At 38.0% G+C, this 19,803-nt stretch overlaps 1 protein-coding gene across 1 annotated transcript in view; it reads right to left on the bottom strand.

Moving 5' to 3' along the window:
* Positions 1–1,182: 1,182 nt before the first annotated feature.
* The window catches only part of LOC112147754 (unconventional myosin-VIIa), a 26,691-nt gene continuing 8,070 nt past the window's right edge, over positions 1,183–19,803 (bottom strand). Inside the window, exons 17-50 of the mRNA XM_024274336.2 lie at positions 18,874–19,014; positions 18,078–18,236; positions 17,886–17,978; positions 17,627–17,721; positions 17,415–17,499; positions 17,238–17,339; positions 16,976–17,146; positions 16,702–16,884; positions 16,357–16,626; positions 16,068–16,220; positions 15,919–15,987; positions 15,720–15,844; positions 15,516–15,642; positions 13,818–13,937; positions 13,547–13,720; positions 13,239–13,466; positions 11,295–11,462; positions 11,098–11,215; positions 10,833–10,959; positions 10,583–10,740; positions 8,267–8,448; positions 8,053–8,162; positions 7,828–7,967; positions 6,704–6,857; positions 6,474–6,629; positions 5,507–5,612; positions 3,510–3,623; positions 3,330–3,417; positions 3,152–3,258; positions 2,896–3,081; positions 2,699–2,815; positions 2,548–2,631; positions 1,617–1,736; positions 1,183–1,521 (exon numbers count right to left, since the gene is read on the bottom strand). Of these exons, the coding sequence (XP_024130104.1) occupies positions 1,402–1,521; positions 1,617–1,736; positions 2,548–2,631; positions 2,699–2,815; positions 2,896–3,081; positions 3,152–3,258; positions 3,330–3,417; positions 3,510–3,623; positions 5,507–5,612; positions 6,474–6,629; positions 6,704–6,857; positions 7,828–7,967; positions 8,053–8,162; positions 8,267–8,448; positions 10,583–10,740; positions 10,833–10,959; positions 11,098–11,215; positions 11,295–11,462; positions 13,239–13,466; positions 13,547–13,720; positions 13,818–13,937; positions 15,516–15,642; positions 15,720–15,844; positions 15,919–15,987; positions 16,068–16,220; positions 16,357–16,626; positions 16,702–16,884; positions 16,976–17,146; positions 17,238–17,339; positions 17,415–17,499; positions 17,627–17,721; positions 17,886–17,978; positions 18,078–18,236; positions 18,874–19,014 (4,650 nt within the window). The 3' untranslated portion in view covers positions 1,183–1,401. The remainder of the gene's footprint in view (positions 1,522–1,616; positions 1,737–2,547; positions 2,632–2,698; positions 2,816–2,895; positions 3,082–3,151; positions 3,259–3,329; positions 3,418–3,509; positions 3,624–5,506; positions 5,613–6,473; positions 6,630–6,703; positions 6,858–7,827; positions 7,968–8,052; positions 8,163–8,266; positions 8,449–10,582; positions 10,741–10,832; positions 10,960–11,097; positions 11,216–11,294; positions 11,463–13,238; positions 13,467–13,546; positions 13,721–13,817; positions 13,938–15,515; positions 15,643–15,719; positions 15,845–15,918; positions 15,988–16,067; positions 16,221–16,356; positions 16,627–16,701; positions 16,885–16,975; positions 17,147–17,237; positions 17,340–17,414; positions 17,500–17,626; positions 17,722–17,885; positions 17,979–18,077; positions 18,237–18,873; positions 19,015–19,803) is intronic.

Genomic DNA, 19,803 nt, shown 5'->3' with positions numbered 1-19,803 from the left:
ACAAAAGCCGACAACACCACGACTAAAGCCACAACACAATGACAACAGCTGAAGCACAACTACAAAAGTTGAAGCAGGACAACAGAGGTCAAAGCATGATGACAAAAATGACAAAAACCGAAGCATAATGACAAAAGCTACAACACGACAGTAAAAGCCGAAGCACAACGACAACAGCTGAAGCACAACGACAACAGCTGAAGCACAGCAACAACAGCTGAAGCACAACGACAACAGCTGAAGCACGATGACAAAAGCAGAAGCATGATGACAAAAGCCGAAGCACAGCGACAAGAGCGACAACACGACAGTAAAAGCCAAAGCACAACAACAATGGTCACAATACAGCGACAAAAGCTGAATCCCTATGAAAATTATTCACAATCGAAATAAGTAACTGACATTTTTTTAAGTTTCATTCAGTTTCAAGTTATTGGCGCTGCTTGAAATAAAACTAGGTGGAAATTTTTGTTATTCTTCTAACTAACTCTTGCGTTATTTTTATTATTGTCTTGATTTGAAATAAAAACATCACAGCTGGAGTACCGGGGTCTGGCTGAGCTAGCATATGCCGCCGCCCAGGCTGCTGGTCCCTGGGCAGCGGTGGTCGCTATGCTCGTCCGCCAGATGTTGGCGGCCCGTTAAGAGAGCCACCGGCTACGACGGCAGCCACTCCAATCGCAAACATGCAACATGATGGAAGACAATAATTAAAAGAACGCAAAGGTCAGTTAAATAAAAAAATAAAAGATACCCCCAGGTTTGTTTTTATTTATCCCTTCTTGAGTTAATGATTGAAGTTTCAAGCAGCTTCGGCCTTTGTCGTCGTGCTATGGTTTTTGTCTTTGTTCTTCGACTTTTGTCGTCCTGCTTCGGCTTTTGTTGCTGTGCTTCCACTTTTGTCATTGTGTTTTGTCTTCTGCACTTATGTGAGCCGTGTTAACCACCGTATAGTTCACTCCAAAAAATAATATCAATTCTGCACTCCCTTGTTATTGTAGCTTTTTAAAGTGAAAGCATGCTTTCAAAGAGAGGTTCTTTCCATCTTTTGTCAAATTTAAGCTATTATTACAGTCTTGTAACAAGGTAAAATGCTGAGATGAAGGACACAAGTTACTTTTAAATTCTCTGATGAAGCCTCTTTTCCATTTTCTGAATTTATGGAAAAAAAACGACAAGTTGTTGACCATAATAAAGTTTATTAATAGAGATAAGTAGCACACAGATTTTCTTGGACATTTCAGAGATAAAAACAATAATCAAAGCAACAAAATTTAAAACACACAAAATATAAGACAATAGAATTCAAACAAGCTATAGGCGTACAGTATGTACGGTTTCGTTTCATCCTTTAAGTGTACATGTGGGCTTTGCCCTTTGGGGCATATAAAATAGAACGGCTCAGTCCCTTATTTTGCCACTGAAGCCTCTGAAAAACAGGTTGTTTTTCGGCCGCACCACTTGCTTCTGTCCTTCATACATCTTGACGTAGGACCTGATGAGGTCTTCCATTGCATACGCCTAAAAAAACAAAGGAGGGGAGACAATATTACTTTCAAATGTATGATTTGTTGATTCAGAGAATAAAAAATGCCTTTTTAAGACACTCCTCCTACCATTGGACTTTCACAGACAAAGTTGATGCCTTGCACCAGAGTACGGATGGTCATCTGGAAGGTGTTGCCTTTGTGTCCGTATTCTGTAATCCGGCTGAATTGGTGCAACATCAGCTGTTCCTAAATGGTTTAATTGGGTTGTGTTAGGCTTTGATAGTTAATAACAACAAATGAATGGTAACTGCTGACATTAAAAAACAATGATCACAGTAAAGCAGGGGTGTCAAACTCAATCGCACAGGGGGCCAAAATCCAAAACACACCTTAGGCCGTGGACCGAACAGGAAAAATATTTATTGAACACTCTAAAACTACATTTTTAAAAGTTTAAAAATTTAACTTTTTAACATACTTACGAACTAGATATATAGCATTGCCTGTGATAATGCTAGTGTGAATGCTGTAAGCTGAATTTGTCCGCTGAAGACGCTAATGCTGGTAGCTGGAGACGCTGAAGCTATAAGCTGAAAATGCTGATAGCCAGCTAAAATATAAGCTAAATGCCAAATTAGCCTAAAAAAAAGACTTAGGCTAGCCAAAACAGCTAGCATGTAGCTGAAAAAACAGCTAAACTCCAGAATAGCCTGAAAAAATCTTAGTAAAAGCCAAAATTGTCCAAGAAGCTAGCAGAATGCCAATTTTCAAACGTTAAAACCGCAAGTTTTTAACAAATATTAACAATAAAAAGGCAGGAATGTTATTCCAGGATAAACTAACTTTAACATTAAATAGCTTTCAATCTTTTACTCTCCATAAAAATATATTTTGCAAATTATACAAGTTAGAAAAGAGCGCAACATAACATCGGGCCAATAATATTAATAAAATAAAATGAACTGGAGGGCCGGATATAATTATCCGGAGGGCCGACTCCGGCCCCTGGGCCTTGACTTTGACACATGTGCAGTAAAGGATTTCTTTTCAGACGTACCTTAGAAACTGGGTCTACCAAGCTGACACCTTGCTTGCTGATGGCAATCCAAAGTGGATTTGGATAAGAATTGTCACATGTTTGCTGCAAACATAACAAGACGATTAATTGTTGCACTCTCTCACTTTTTGGCTTCACGTCAGTCACTCACCTTAACTTCAAAGAAAGCCGATCCAAAGGTCGGCCAGCTTGAAATATTTTGCAGGAATGCAACTTTGGCTTCTTGCACGGTGATGCCGCTCTGCTTGTTGTATGACGCAATAATGTTCTGCAAATTAAAAATAACAATTAAAGGGTGAAAACGGTTGTGATGGTTTCCGTCATGCTCCCGGAGCGCGTTTCCTCTACCTTCTTCCAGTCTTCGGGAGACATGATGGATATCTGGTCAGCGGGGACCAGTTCTTTGAGCATTCGGGGGATCATGACAAACTGCGATCTGTCAGAGTCCACCAGAGCTCTGAACAGCAGTCCACCCAAATTAAACATATCCTCTTTGGTGCAGTTGTGGTATCCTCGCAGGTACTTGGGCATGGCCTGTATGGATTCACATAATTTGTAACTGCAAGTGGAAATACATTGCAGCGGAATTGAAAGGATGAGTTACCTGTGGAAAATGGAACATGAGGTCAGCGACCAAATCTTTCCCTGGCATCACGTTGAACCAGAGCTTCCTCTTAAAGATCACCAGGCAGGGAATGTTTCCCGGTGTGGCTGAGGAACAATGTTTTTAGGTTTACCTTTGGGCCACCAAGTATTTCTTTGGACACAGTGAGATTGTTTACCTTCTTTTGTTTTTTTTCCTTTTTTAGGCGCTTCAAACGGCTGCCTCAGATTGTCAAAGAAATACTTCTGCTCCTCCAGGCTCACAATCTACAAGAGGAAAACAGAACAGCATCAGTTAGTACACAATCTAGAATGGATGAATGAAATCTATTTCTCGTGTCATAGAAATTAGCACAAACCTTCTGAGTCGTTTTCATGTACAGGCCAAATCCGTCAGCAGAGGTCAGTCCCAGCTGAGAGGCAATGCTTAAACAGAGGTCTTTGATTGTGGTTGTTGAAGTCACCTCATATATCTGTGAGAAGAGGAGTTACAGTGACAAGATATTTAACTATTTCTGACAGGTTTGTAATAATAAGCTTTGCTGCAAACGCCGCTGTCCTGGCTAATCCTAACGAACGGCAAGTGAGCTAAATGTGTGATGTAAATGTAAACCAATGCAAAACTAGAAAAGTCGCATTACCTGCGATAATGCTAGTGTGAATGCATTATCGCATTAATGCGGTTGTTGTAAATCGCGTAAATTGCTTAAATTTGCAATAATTGCTTAAATTGTATAACGTGCGTTAAGTGTATAAAGTGTGTAAAGTGCTTAAATTGCATTAATTAGCATTAATAGCTTAAATTGCATTAATTAGTATAAATTGTGTAAAAAACGTAAAACGTACGAATCCCAAAAGTTCGTGCATTAATGTCCTGAACGTGCTGAATGTTTTAATACCAATATTGTAAAAGTTTTAAGGTGCAGTAAAAAGTTTTAAATTTTCCCATTGACTTAAGATGGGCTGAAAATTTGCATAAATTGTGTAATATCGCGAAAACTGTAAAATTTGCGAAAACCAAAAATACAAGCAGTAATGTCCTTAACGTGCTGAACGTTTTGATACCTAGATTGTATAAATCGCAATGAAGTGTGCTTAAGTTTTTACGTGTCAAAAAACGTACGGAAGAAAACGTAAATGAAGAATCTCAATAGTGTGAATGCATTGAATGCATTCACACAATTAAACCATGATTGAATGCAATTTAAGATATGAAGAGAAGAAATGTCTTAATTCATTTCAGCTGCAGAAAATCTGCCAACACCAGTGTAAAAATCGGCATCAAAATAAAAAGTTAACATGATGGTTACAGTAATAACAAATGCAGCCATGCAACGTCACGTCATCAATGCAAATAAGTAGTATATAAAGTTAATAGACTTAAATCAGGGGTGTCAAACATACGGCCCGCGGGCCACATCCGGCCCGCCAGATGGTTCAAACTACCTAGTGATTAGATGGAAAAAAATATAATTATGTTGAAAAAAAGGGCAAGTTTCTAGTCCGTAAAGAGTCACGTCTTTTCACCTTTGAGCAGAGTTCTGATTTACAGACAACTTTGATTCCTTTCTTTTCAATTTATGACCTTTTCCCCCCTATTATTTTCAACTTTAACTTTTAAATGTACGAGTTTTGTTCTGGAAAATTTATGAGTTTTTTCACGGAGATTTACTAGTTTTTTCACGTAAATTTATGACTTTTAATCTTGTAAATTTACAACTTTAAATCTAGTAAAATGTACTACTTTAATCTAGTAAATTTATGACTTTAATCTTGTAAATTTACAAGTTTTTTCTCCTAAATTTACAGCTTTAAATCGAATAAAATTCTGACTTTAAATCAGGTAAAATTAAGAGTTTTAATCTAGTAGAATCAACAACTTCAAATCTTATAAATTTATGACTTTTAATCGCATAAATGAATATAACAGAATATTCATTAAAATTAATATAACAGCGTGAATATAACTTGTTTAAGAGTTTCAAGTTCTTCAAACATTTATGGCTTTTAAACAGTTCTTTTCTCATAAATTTAAAAATGTTTTTCTCCTAAATTGAAGACTTTTAATCTCATAATTTATGAGATTTAAAGTCATACATTTACCATTTTAAAACACGTAAATATACGAGAAAAAAAATTATAAATGTAGCCTATGACTTTTTTTTTTTTTTTTTACAAAATTTTACTTTTTTTTTCTCTTAACTGTCACTAATACTCTGTTGTACATGATAAAAACTAACAGTAGGAAAACTTATTTGCACTAAAGCAGTGATCTTGCGTCATATTTATGTTGTGACATTTCAGTTTTAGCAAGTTCATCAAAAATGTCCACTTATCTATCAAAGAGACCACTCACTTCATCCGTGTTATTTGGAAAGTGGACTTTATAATAGATCACGGTGCTGTTCTGCTGGATGGCGTCCACTTCTGCCTGATGGGGAGGAAGCTTCCTGGGCTCCTTACTGAAGAAACCAAAATATGTTCATTAGGAAAAGTGAAACAAGAGAATGCACAGAATTTTCTTCAAATGTGAAATGTGAAGCAATGTATGCATGGATAAAAAAAGCACAAATCCAAATCTGTATTCCAGATTATCCAAGCCGCTAACTGCTGGTTTGATTTCACAACAATTTGTAAAAGTATTTCATGTTAGTAACCCCGCAACTTAAAGAAGAAATCATGAATATAACTTGTCTCAAGTTCTTCAAGCAGGTGAGTTCATGTTGGTCCTATCTGGTCACACTTTACTGTCTAACATTAGGGAAATATATATGTATATATACTTGCATTTGTATAAATAATAAATAGAAGAATAATGAAGAATAAATAGAAGAATAAAGATTTAGGTTGGTTTAAAGTTAGTGTAACATTGTAAAGGGAGCTAAAAATGAAAAAGAGAAGGGATAAACCTCAATAATATTAGCTAATAAATATACACCACACACTTGTTTTCAAATAAATAATAACTAAGGAATATTTTAAAGCTGCATTAATTAAAAGTACATAACTTTCAGATGCTGATATACAAAATTTTGAAATTGAGAAAAGTATTATTTCCTATTAAGGACTGAGGCGTCTTCAGTGACACTCAAACCCAAAATCTTTAACATACTGTAACTTTCCAACTGTTGACACAATCCATGTAATTCCAGCAGATTCTGAAGAGGCTCATCGAGCCTCTTCAGAATCTGCTGGAATTACATGGATTGTGTCAACGGTTGAAAAGTTACAGTAAATCAAAGAACATAAACACAGGAGCTCCGGTGTTAAAGGCTAAACAGGGAAAATATATTTTAAACTCTTGTTCCTGTCTCTGGCCTGACCTGCAGATCTCTTGTATCCTCTGCAGGCTGACGGCAGCCAGCGGGTCTCTGGGGCGAGATTCAAGGAAGCGCTTGGTGTGATTCCTCAAATTTGGACTGGGTGGGAACAAGCCCGTGCACAGCCACATCAGCTGCCAGCCGCGCTCCATGCTCAGCCTGAGAACACGGATAAAAGGTTAATATTTGCAAAGTTGATTTCTTAGCTTTTCGTGGCAGAGATTGTGGAGTACCTGCTGGCATTCCCAGTCATCTGCTTCATAATCTGGCAGTAGATCTCATCCTGCAGGTCTATGTGCTGAGTGGCTGGACCAAAGATCTGCTCCGTCAGCTCGATTGGGCTGCGAGCATGTTTGATGGGGTAGTCGCCCATGTACTTTAGGATGGGTGGGCTCAGTCAAGGTTTCATACAAACTGTTTCAAAGTAAGATCAGTCTCTCTTCAGTAACAAATAAAGCACATGTCAAAGTCAAGGCCCGGGGGCCGGATCTGGCCCTCCGGTTAATTATATCCGGCCCTTCAGATCGTTTTATTCTATTGTTATTATTGGCCAGATGTTATCTCACGCGAATTTATAACATGTATAATTTTGACAAAATATATTTTTATGGTGAGTAAAATTTTGAAAGTTATTTAAGGTTTAAGTTGATTTATTCTGGATAATATTCCTGCCTTTTTATTATACAAAATTTTGTTAAAAAGTTATGGTTGTAAAGTATTAAAATTGGCATTCTGCTAGCTTTTTGGACTATTTTGGCATTCACTAAGATTTTAAGGCTATTTTTAGGTAATATTTCAGCTACATGCTAGTTGTTTTTAGCTAAATTAGGCTTTTTTTTGTTTTTTTTTTGGGTGTTTTGGAGTTTCGGTAATATTTCAGCTACATGCCAGCTGTTTTTGGCTAACTTAGGCTTTTAAAAAGGCTGTTTTGGAGATATTTACACTCTAGCTGCTTCGGCTATAGGCTTTTTTTCTTCAGTTTTTAAGGCTATTTTAAAGTTTAGCTATTTTTTCCAGCCAAATACTAGCTGTTTTGGCTACATTTTTTAGGCTAATTTGGCATTTAGCTAATATTTTACCTGGCTATCATCTTCAGTGTTTTTAGCTATCAATTTCAGCATCTTCAGCTATCAGCGCTAGGATCTTCAGAGGCCAAATTCAGCTTACAGCATTCACACTAGCATTATCGCAGGTAATGCTATATATCTAGTTCATAATTATGCTAACAACTTACAGTTTTAAAGTTTTAAAAACTTGTTTTAGAGTGTTCAATAAATGTTTATCCTGTTCGGCCCATGACCTAAGGTGTTTTTGGGATTTTGGGCCCTTATGAGATTGAGTTTGAAATAAAGGATATCAGTGAAGGCGTTGCAGGCCAAAACGCTGAGTTCTTGGTTGTTGACCAACGTCTTCAACAGTGGCTGCTTGAGAGGCTCTTTGTTTGAAACCCACAGCTTCTCTTTGTTGGCTCCTTTGCCCACACCTTTGCTGCCAGATCTAAGTCGTGGAGGCAACACAAAGTCACTCACAGCCACCAAATTCTCTGCAACATTTTAGCATTTTACCTTCACATCAGTCTTACCTGAAATTCTCCAGAGCAAATTCTTTCAAAGAAACTGGAGCGACGGTCTCTTCTCCCAGAAGAGCGTTGTTTGCAAGAGACATTTTCCTCTGTTTTGGACTCAGCAGGTTCTAAAATAAAAAGGCAGAAGGTTCACGTTTGGGATTTTTGGAAGTTTCAAACCAAACCAAACAAATAAAAAACAGGTTCACATGGAAAGTAAAAGCATCTCTACCAGCATTTCTTCTGTGGGTTCGGTTAAAGTTGGCAAGAACAGGATGTTTTCCTCTTTGACAGAACCAGAAGTTTTACTTCGCTTGTTGACTGCTTGGACCCAGCCCTGTTTGGATGATTTATTATCATCCTTTCTCACCATCAGCAAGTCACCTCGTTTGCATGCCAGGCACATGGGGTCCCCTGAAGGCGCAGAAAGAGAAAGACAAACGAAAAGAACGGTTTTAATGTTTTTTTGTTTTTGTTTTTTTTATGTTACTAGATCTTTTCATCAGGAAAATCCCATTTTAATGAATACACAAAATTTTAAAGAAAGCATGTCCAGTAAAGCTTTGGAGCTATTATAGTTTTTCAAGTTGGCAGCCATAGAGCAAAAAAAATACTAAATGTCAAAGTTTTGATTGATAGTTTTAAAATAGTTTTGCATTTTTAACTGAAGCACTTGACATTTGTTAGGGTAAGAAGAAAATGAAAATAAACGTAAAGGATTTTGATTGACAGTAAAATGTTTGTCAAAAAGGCTCATTCAGCAGTTCATTGATCCAAAGCACAGGAGTGAAGCTACAGCTAGAATTCCTTACAAGTCAAAGTTCAGATACTACCCCAGATAAGACAAGTGAATGAGCAACACCCTCAACAAAGGGGAGCTACACTGTTGAGAAGATGTGAAAGCCTGATGAAGTTAAGGCTAATCTACATGCTGACCAAACAGGTTTTTGGAGAGTTAGCGAAAAACTTTTTTTTTTTCTTAACCGGTTCAAATATTATTCAGTAAATAATAAATTCATATATTTTCTGTTGGTTACATTTGAAGGTTTTTGATCACTTCAACAAGTCTCTGTTTTGCAATAAAGAACACACAAAATGTCACTTCTGTTGCCAAATCAGATTTAAATAAAATGTGGATTCAGAGATTTTTTTTTAATTTTAAAAATGAACTACATTTTTGCATGGAGATAATTTTTTAGCATCTGTATTTATTCTCTGTATTACTATTCTACTATATTATTCTTTATGTAAGGGCCATCATATCCTGTTCCTTTGCTAAATTTTTCAAATAGGAACTAATGTTTATGTGAGTTTCCACACACACACACAAAATTAATAATAACAATAATAAATTAAGACACAAAAATTTAAAGTGGTTCTGACCTATTCAGCTGAAGCATACTGACAGTATAGCCCCATCACACCAACAAAATCACTCATTCCAAAAAACTATTGAAAATCAATCACAGTTTAAAAAGCAAAAATAATGATAATAATAATAAAAACAAACAAAATAATACATTATAGAATTTAAGACAAAATTCTGCAAACAAAAAAAAATTAAACCTCTGGAAAGACAAAAGTAATTTCCAGAAATTAAAATCAAACGTTAAAAAAATGAAACACTATAAGAAACCAGTCAAGTTAGGTACTTTAGATCATCAGCACTGACATTATATTCCCTGGACATATCAACCCTCCCCTCTCGTGTTCCAAATAGGAAGTACCTGCTGGTTCCAAGAAGGACAAAATCTTCCATCGACTTCCATTGAGCAATAGACTGTTATTACTCAGTCATTTTATTTATTTATTTTTCAGAGATTTTTTTTTAAATCTCAAGTTATAAACTGATCAATCAGATTCCTCAGTAAAAGCATGTAGAGCCTGGTAGCCCCACCTCAAACGTTTGATTGACAGATTCTCCCGAGCACCTTTCAGTGGAAGGGGTGTGGACTTCGAACAAGCTTGCTCATGATTGGCGACAGTAGTTCCTCTAAAAACAGACCGACTCGGATCAATCACTAGCTGTGACGGGTTTCAAAATGGCGGAAGACGATCAGGAAGTGACGGAGAAGGCTCCGGTGGGATGTAAGGCATTTTCTATAGGTGATGTCTACACCTTGTTTTACCCAGTAAAATAATATATGTCAATAGTCACCACTGATTAGGTAATGATGTTTGTCCATCAGTTCAAAAGTTTTTTGACTTGAAATGACACTGGATATTCTCTGTACTATTCATCAAACTTTTATTAGTAGACGGTCTTTGAAGATGCATTTGAAAAAACTGAAACATCATCCCATAGTTCCTATCTTTTCCAGTTTTCTATTGATCGCTGATAATGACTTTTGTTTTCTGAAACCTTTCATTTCTATTTTGCTTAAGTTTATTGTATTTTAGTTTCTAGTATTTGGTTTTGATTTCTAAATTAACATTTGTTTTCCTTTGAATTGTGATCTTAAAATGTTTTTGGGTTGAGTGATTTGTTGATGAGATTTGCACTTCAGGGCCACCGTAGCAGCAAGACTACAGGGATTAAAACTCTTACCTGGTTTACTGAAGTCCTGCTGAGCCACTGCGTACTCAGAACGCTTCCTGAGGCCTTCTACATTATTTTGCAGAAGCTCCTTCATGTCATCTGCCTCCGTGGACTTCAGCACAAACTCTCCCTTGATCGTACTCAGGTTTACAGAAAGGGCATTGTCCCTACGCAGACCACATACACCCAAGTTGATGAAAATGGATTGTAAGATTGACATTTAAAAGAAAAAAATAATAAGAAACAGAAAGAAACATACTTCTCCATCTCGACTTTTTTTACTTCTATGTAGGGAATGTCCAGGAGTGTCCTGTCTCTTTTTTCCATGAAACAGATGCCACTTGAGTTTACAGCCAATACAAACCTATTTTTTGGCAAAGGAGGTCCTGTGGGCAAATTTTAGCAAAATATATTTGAGTACGATTTTACATGGAAATCTAGCAGAATTTTTGTGAATTTTTCCTAAAATACATCATTATTATGTTGGTAAAAAAAAGATCCTGAATGTTGTTAGAGCGACTGACCTGATGTCATGGTAACTTCATAAAACTTTGAAAAGTCCAGCGGCCATTTCTCCCGGACAGTGTCCACCAGCCTTCCTTTAACTTGTTCTGAACTCGGGTGGTTGTTAGCTTGTGCTCCCTGAGATTTCCAAAATTAGTTCATTTGCTTCTGAAACTATGTTTGTAACATGCCTTTGAGAGATTATACACTCACGTACCTCAGAGACTTTTGCAGTGATGAGCTGCACCCATTTGGCCATGGATTTGTTCTCAATAAGGGTGGTGGGAATGCACTCCTGAACCACCTTCTGGACGTTTTCTTTGGTGAGGTCTGAGCTAAACCGGATGTAACAGTGCATCGCTGCTATTAGAACGTATTCATCCTCCTGAGAACACAAGAAGAGCTTTATTAGACCCGTGCAGACGTTCATTCCAGGTGAAAGTGGGCCCCCTTTAAAAAACAACAAAAAAACACCTATGGTTACATTAGAGGTTACATTTTTTGCCTTGATTTTCTTTACACTTTTATTCGTTTTTCAACCTCTTTTCAAGATGTTTGTAAAACCAAAACTCCAATATGTGTAAGCTTGAAAATCTAATAAGCATTTTTGTAAATAGTCTATGGATTCTCAAGAAGTTTTTATGAGGCAACCTTATGACATTTTTTGAGATCTTAGGGCGTATTCAGACTGGAAACGCTTGTTGGTACAGACAGAGTCCACATAATTTGGTCCGGATCGACTCCTGAACCTTGCCATAAGTCTGTATTCAGACTGCGGTCTATCAGACATTTAGGTTTCCAACCAAACCTTGTAAACAAAATAACGTGACTAAAGATCTCTTCAGTCGTTGGCCAGGAATTATGAGGGCGAGGCAAAACAACAAGAAAAACAGTGATGGAAGTCTTTTTACAATCCTTGTTGGAATGTTTCACTTATTTAAACTTTATATTTTGCTGACCAATTTTGAAATATCTGTTTCTAGGTCCCTTTTTACTGCTACTTTGGAGCCATTCTGCAAAGCGGTAACTAAGGAGATGACTCTGATCCCCAACCCCTGTGAAAAATGGGGAATACTGTGTGTAAAGAATTTATTATTTTTTTGCAAGAAGATTGCTGGAGGTGAAAAATAATACAGCTGGAAACAGGTTAGAATCTTGAGTTGGGTTACATTATGTGACGACAGAAGCTCCGCCCTCACAGGCCATTTAGTTTTTCGATGGACCTACGACCGACGGGAGACCAGAAATGGTTTCCAGTCGGTCCTGCTTAAAAAGTCAGTCTTGTAATGGAAATGCTTAAAAGTCCAGTTTGGCCTGGTCCAGTTCGGTCTGGACCGCTCAGTGGAGAAAATTCCAAAACAGTATTGTTTTTTCTGTGTCCTCTAACCTCTCTCTTATCTGTTCCCTGATTGGCTAACCAAAGCTGCTTACAGTATTCATTCCTGACTCTCATGACCCTTCTAAGGACAAATTAGGGCACAATGAAGGAGAATGAGACCATCACGCAATCATTTACACAAAGTTGGCTGTTCTGTTCTGTAAATCTTAGGATTTTTTTCAACATGCAAGCCTTTGAGTTTGCACCTATGCCATGCTTTATGCTAACTCCCTGTACGGCCTTATAAAATAAGGTCACGTAAACTAGAAACTTGGCATCCCAAGCTAAATTTCTGCCAGGAAATACATGGTTATTCTTTTTATCAATGTTGTAATTAAGTTCTTTGAATAAGATGAAGACTGCAGACACTCTGAACTCAACCTAAGAATGAGAGGTGGATCCATCGTTTGGATGACATACATGAAAAAGTAACCTGATTTTGACAGAGAAAGGTCACTTGTTCCCATGTATGTATGTTACCTAAGAACTTGAAAAAGCAGTTATTATGAGGTCGAGCAGGTCAACCAGGTTCTCATTTTTGCTTTTTCAGTAAACACACCTTCACTTGTATTCAAAGGAATTCTCGCTTTACTACATTTTATTGCCATTAAGTAATTTTGAAACTTGAAGTTTCAAGTTTTCTTTAAAAAGGAATGACATATTTTCAGTTTCATTTTTTTTAAGTTTGAAAGTAAACTTCTTCATCGGAAAGTTATGGAATGGATCAACTCAGAATGTTAAATTGTATTTAGGCAATAATGAAGTGATGGTGAGGGGCCTCACCTTCTCACAGGTGTAATCTCCAGTCTTGAGCCCCTTGATGACCTGCTTGTGGATCAGATCTGTGCTGATGGGGTCCCGGGAGCAGTCGTGCCAGGGGGAGAAGATCTCTTTGCGGATGGAGAGCATCCAGGGAGTGTCCTTCTCCTCGCCGCCCTGCCTCCTCATCTCCTGCTCGCACACAGACATGGCATCCAGCACGTGCTTCCCACAGCTGCTCAGGGACCACATCTGAGGACGGGGACAGAGAACAGAGACCTGTTGCTTCTCTGGAATGAATCGGAGTCAAGAAAGCTGCAATGAAAGGTCACCTTGTCGAAAAGGCTGATGTACAGGGAGAATCCAAAGGTGTCTTTTAGCCCGATTTCTTCAGCCAATGACTGGCAGACTTCAGCAGAAGTGGAGGCAGATTCGATCTCCATATTTATACTTCGACCGTCTGTTAGCTTCACAACCACATCTATAGGCTCCTTCTTGACAGAGGCCTGCCAGGACAAGAAGTAGAGAACAAAATCATGGATGATTGGAGAAGTAGTTTTTTTTTTCTCCAGCAAAATGCTTTAATTTCACATGAGGTTTTACCTGCAGCTCCAACCAACAGGGCAACTCCTTTCGTTCTCCGTTGGCTACAATGCGCTGCAGGCGCTTGGTGCAGTACTCCTTGTAACCCTGCTGGCCTCTTTGAAGAAACTTCTCTAAATACTGAGACAGAAGGGAGCAAATCAGACTTTAAATGAAGAGTCTTGGAAATACAACACAGTTGATACAAAGTCCTTATTCCTGATTAATTTAGCTTTTTTGGGTCAAATTTATTGTTTTTTGAACTCAACTCTGCTATTCACATGATCTTACAACAGTGGAGAAATTCCCTATCTTTGTCTGGAAAGAGATCTCAATCTAACTATTAAAAACAAAGTGAAAAACGTTATTTCTTGACTTCAACATTGATCATAAATCATAAAAAGAATTCCTTTATGTGTGCTAAAAACACGCTGTTCTATGATCTGAGAAATATTTCAATAAATGATACAAAATTTGATATTTTAATTCAGGGGGGTCCAAATTTTGTGCAAAGAGGAACCTTGCGCCCTGTTAATAACATTAAATACAATAACACCATGCATCGATTCTGATAGGCTGCAGGGTGTGGATTAAAAAGTAATAATGGACAGTGATAATGTACACCTAAAAAAGTTCCTAAATGGTGCACATATCTGCGCAGGCTTCTTCTTTGAAACAAACTTTTGCTTCATTTTCTGGTCAAAAACATAAGTGGTAAGAGAGGAGCTTCCTCTTTGAACTGATGCTTTATTTACCTTTTCATGACAATCGGCATAAACTGTATGTAGGTTTCCTTTGCCGCTACTATCGAAATCGTTACCATGACAACGTGTCGCATCACTTATTAAATAGTCCGCTTTTGGTAAAAAAAAACAAGTAATTTAAACTAAAAAGAAAACTAACAAAAATGAAGTGTTAAAAAATGATTGAATATTTATTTCTTTTGTAAGTGACTATGGTTTAAGTGGGATAACGCCCTTCGAAGTGTGTATTATCAGAAATTAACGCATGATAATGCACACTTCAATGGACATTATCACTTACATATGTCATAATGAAAATTTTATGGCCATTGATTCATTAATTGATTTTATATAACAAAAGAATAAAAAAGTTTATTTACTCTATAATCATTTCAGCCGAACAATTGATTTGATTTATTTATTGGTTTCTTTCAAGCTTTAACTGTAGACACTTTAACAAGAACTCGCAGATATATCAAACAAATTTCAGAAGAAACTCATTTAATTACAAAAGAAAGAAAAATTAGTGAAAGTATGAGAAGATGCCATCCTTTTAAGAGTGTAATTATTTCATCATAAAATAGATTTTTGCAGTAATGCATACAAGCACTTGAGAGTCATTAAATATAATGATTATTGATTAAAGTTAAGTTGAAGGTAAACAAGAAAGACTTTCTTTACTTTATAATCAACCTGAGGGATTTTCTTAATTTAGTAAAAATCTACAATCAGCACACAGACCCTCCTCACTCATTTACACAGTTCTTTCTAATTCTGCTTTATCTTTAGCTCTAAACGAGGTGAATTGTGGTTCTTAACCCCCCCGACCTCCCCTCTGATATGAGGGTCATTCACTATCATTATCTTTATCATATTTTTGCAAAATTGACAAGTCAGCTGAGGGTGGAATACGCTTTTATGGTCATTTAACAGCATTTTGCGATAAAAGCAGTGATTATATGACAGAATTTCTCACCTTCATGAAGAGGTCGGTTGGAGGGAAGATCCCCAGACAGAGGGAGAGGAGCCTCCAGCCTTGTTCCCGACTGTTCCGGTTCCTGTTGTTCACCAGCTGCTTGCAGATCTGACAGTAAATCTCATCCCTTTGGAGAAACAAGCAAAATTTTATCGAGGTTTTGAGTTTTTTTGATTAACAGTATTTTTTTTGCCCCATCTCTACCTGGTGTCTTTTCTGCTCAGACCGTATCCAGCGATTATATGCAGCTTTTCCAGAGGTGTGAGTGGTCGATCCAAAGTCGTACCCTCTCCAGCCAAAAGGTCCTCATCTTCTTGCAGGTACTCTGGCTGGTTATGACAGCACAGATACAATCAGCTCCTGTACAGCACTCCTCACAAAATCACAGAGAAACTGTCACCACCTCTTCAGGAATAGCCGAAGGTTTCCTGGCTCCACCTCCCATCTTTTTCTTGTTCCTCCTCAGTATTTTCTGTTTAGAATTGAGTTTAAAATGGGATTTTAGAGTTCTGTTATTGTAAAAAAAAATCTACTTTATATTAAGTGCTTTACCTGGTCCAATCCCACCAGACTGCTCAGCCTTCGGCCGCGCCTGTTGGGCGCACTGTTGATGGTGCTGGACAGTTGGGATACGGTGTCCGCGTGTTTACCTTCAGGAATGTCTCCCATGAAACGTAAGATGATCCACGACACAGTCAGACATGCCTGCATGGAGGACAGAAAATGAGGAAAGTGACTGGACCTGCGACAGCAGACAGGTTAGGCTCTGACACCCCCGTGACCCGATAAGGGATGAACCGGGTTGAGAAAATGGATGGATGGATCGAGTCCAGAGGCGTACCAGAGCGTCTCCCTCATCCTCGTGCACCAGGAGCGGCTTCTTGAGCCTCTGGGAGGTGTGCTTGTGGTCGGCGTTGTGCTGGAAGTAACGGATGCTAAAGTTGTAGAACGAAAGGGGATCTGTCTCGTCTTCAAACTCATCATCTTCCTCCTCTTCCTCTGAAGGAGTGGAAGTTCTGGACTTGGTGTCCGCAGGAGAATCCGTCGACTTTCTCGACTCTGACTCCGTCAACTTCTGCTCTGGGATCTCTTTCGGCTCCGGAGAGCTCCTCTGAAATCAATTTTTGAAGGACGTTAGTTTAAAGACAGATTGAGGGATGTTAACTGAGCATGCTCCAGACCTCACCTCAGAGTCGGAAGATTTTTCATCCGAGGACGAAGGGTGCAGTTCATACTTCATCTCTGTCTCTGATTCCTCGTCAGAGTCGGACTTTTCGGCAGCTTGTAGTGCAGCGACTTCCTCAAGTCGCTGCTGAAGCTGCAATCCGATTAAATCATCTTCATCTGTCTCATCTGGTAAATTGGAGGCCTGTGCGAACAAACAGACGGAGAGGATGGAAGAGTTGACTTTTTAAGGAGGTGAAATACAACTCTAGAGTCAGATATGTAGCTCTTCTCACCCCTGTATCAACACTTTCAACTTTTGCATCCTCCCTTATTTTTTTGTATGCTTTTCTTGCCAGGAGTCCTCTGGTGTGAGCCTGAAGCAGGATGGCTGCATTGACTGCAAGGATTTCATGGTCTGCGGCTTTCTTTTGCTTCAGGTTCTTCCTCGTCATGTGGCCTCTCACCTGCAACCAGTGGATTTTAATCACAGTCTTACTAAAAAATTATTTTTATTTATTTAGGAGAAAAATAGTTCAAGTTTTCTGGTTCACATGCCTGGCTCTGGATGGTGACAGCTGCCGCTCGCTGTCTCTGGTACTGACGCCGAACCTTACGACCACGGATAATCGCCACAAGACGGCCAAAACCGCTCAAAAGCTAAGTGAAGCACAGGTGTAAAACAGTTACAGTTAAAACGTTTGAAATCTAAAAAAAATAAATCAGTCATCATACCGTCTTCAGCGTTTTCCTCTCCGTGTAACCCCTCCAGTTCTTCTGTAACACCACAGCCGCCCTCTTCTTCTTCACAAAGACCTTCCTGAAAGCGAGCATAAAACCATATTTATGTCACACTTGCCAATATAACAATTTTATATGATATATAAAAGATAAAAGAGATATTAATAGACATTCAAATATCAATGTATTCATTTAAAAAGCCTCACCTGTCTTTGTGTCCCAACATGACCCTCTGGATCACCACGGCAACCCTGCTGAGCTCCTCCTCCCGCCTCCGTTCCAGAACGGCATCATGGGTGTCCTGGTTTACATTTAAAATGTATTTATTTTAGTAAATCTTTAGAATGGCGAAAAGAAAAATGATCCAAAAACATCTGTGATTACAAATCTGTGATGTGCTACCATGGCATACTCTATGGTTAAACGGGAAGCGTGGTACTAGAGTGTGATCTAAAAGTTTCGTACCCTCAGGAAAATTTTATTCTTGCCCATCTTCCATTCGTCCTTTCCTCCAATCACAGCCTTGCAGATGGCTTCGCAGCAGGTTGCAGCTTTACTCTGCAGGCACAGTAAAAGCATTTATTTAATATCATTTTGGCTCCTAATGCAACATAAGTTACAAACTCAGCAGTTTTTGAAAGTTGATTTGGACTTAACAGTTTTGGGGTCACAGATAGTGGTCTTCAGGAGCACCCTGTAGCGTTTCAGGAAGGCCTCGTAGGAGTGGCGGACAGGATATCCCAGCTTCCTGATGCGGATGGTGTCCAGCATGCCGGAGTATCTCAGCTGCCTCATGCACAGTTCCCTGTCAAACGTCTGAAAAAAAAACACTACTCAGTGTCGGCCCATCTCTGGTCCACAAGAAGATGACACGTTTTAAACCTGAATTATAAAATAGAAGAGTTAGTTTTAATTGATATTTACTGTAGATATAGAGCCCTGTGGCTAATTTCTATTTCTAACCTGAATTATGTATTTTTGTGTAATGCAAAGAAAATACCCGAAAAACAAATAGTGAATATAAACTGCTCTAGCTTTCAAAAACCTTCATATAAAAGCACAGATATGATTCTAGCTCAGTTCCTTTGAATAAGAAAATTTTTAAATGTTGATTATTTATTTAAAATTCTAGAAAATTACGCTTAAACCGAAAATTCAGATTGTCTAAAAATTGAAGAAAAGTAATTTGCTTAAAAACTTTAAATATATTCTTGCAGTATCAGCAACAGATTTAAAACATGTGTTTCAGGAATGCTCTTAAAAATGACTGGAGTGGGACTTTAAGAGTAAAAAAAACTACTTTTCTTCTCTTCAGCTGGAAGAAAATTAAAAAAAGGATTCAAATCGAATGTTTGCAGACACCAGCAGAGTCAGAGACCCATTCAAAAACCCAGTTTGTGTGTTTGCTGAGAATCCACAGCAGCTACCTGTGCTGTTGAAGCTGTTGTTTTACCTCGGACTGTTTGTCGTTGTTGGGCTTGAAGCAGCGGATGAAGAAAGGCTGACAGATGGACAGAGCCTTCATGAGGGAGTCCAGAGACTGACGGAACTGACCGCACAGCGTCGGAATTTGTTTACTTTTGTTGTTTTGGCCCTGAACGACAAACAAAGAAGAGAGAAGTCATGATTAAATCTCAGCTGTTTAGAATATTGTAAAAGAAAAAGACAGAAATACTCAAATAAGATGTTTTTTCTTCTTAATTATTTTGGACTATTTTAAAATAAATTAAAAAAATATACCGAACTGTAGTGAAACTTTCCCTAAATAAACACAAATCCTAATGCTGAACAAATAAATGAAGTGGGATGGATAGATAGCGACACTAAGTGTTTATGGAGCTGATAAAAGACGAAGAAAGTATTGCATAATTCATATTTATCTCGAAGATGCTGAGTGGATGTTGCATAACTCGTCTTTCTATCTGGGGTTCGGTGTTTTATCAGCATGGATCTCCTTAATAAATGATTCATGATGACAGTGAAAGAGCTGTCATTACCATCTGTTCACGGCTGGAAGACACATCAAGGAAAACACAAGAGGCGCTTTTTCATTTGAGGAAAGGCAGTGAGCGCTGTACATTCATTCACAGAGTAATTCATCTTTCAAGTCAATTTCTGTTAGGAAAAAATGAAAAATCTGGCGCCATTGATGAAGGCAAAAACACCTGCTGCCGAGTACCGCAGCTGAACATCTGTCGTTTTTTGACCAAGATCTTAATGAAGCTATTTAGGTTAAATTACCCAATTTACCGCAAAAATATTGCTGAAAATATAAGTCAAATGGGAAATGTAACTGTAATGAATTGCTTACAAATGTGTTGTTTGAATAAAAACATTTTTTTACTGATAGAAACAACATTTTTTTTTTATATTTCTAATACCG

The sequence above is a fragment of the Oryzias melastigma genome, linkage group LG17 (assembly GCF_002922805.2).
Source record: "Oryzias melastigma strain HK-1 linkage group LG17, ASM292280v2, whole genome shotgun sequence".
In the NCBI taxonomy this organism is placed as follows: Eukaryota; Metazoa; Chordata; class Actinopteri; order Beloniformes; family Adrianichthyidae; genus Oryzias; species Oryzias melastigma.
Note: the sequence above shows the minus strand (reverse complement) of the source record. Positions and strands in the feature narration are given on the sequence as shown.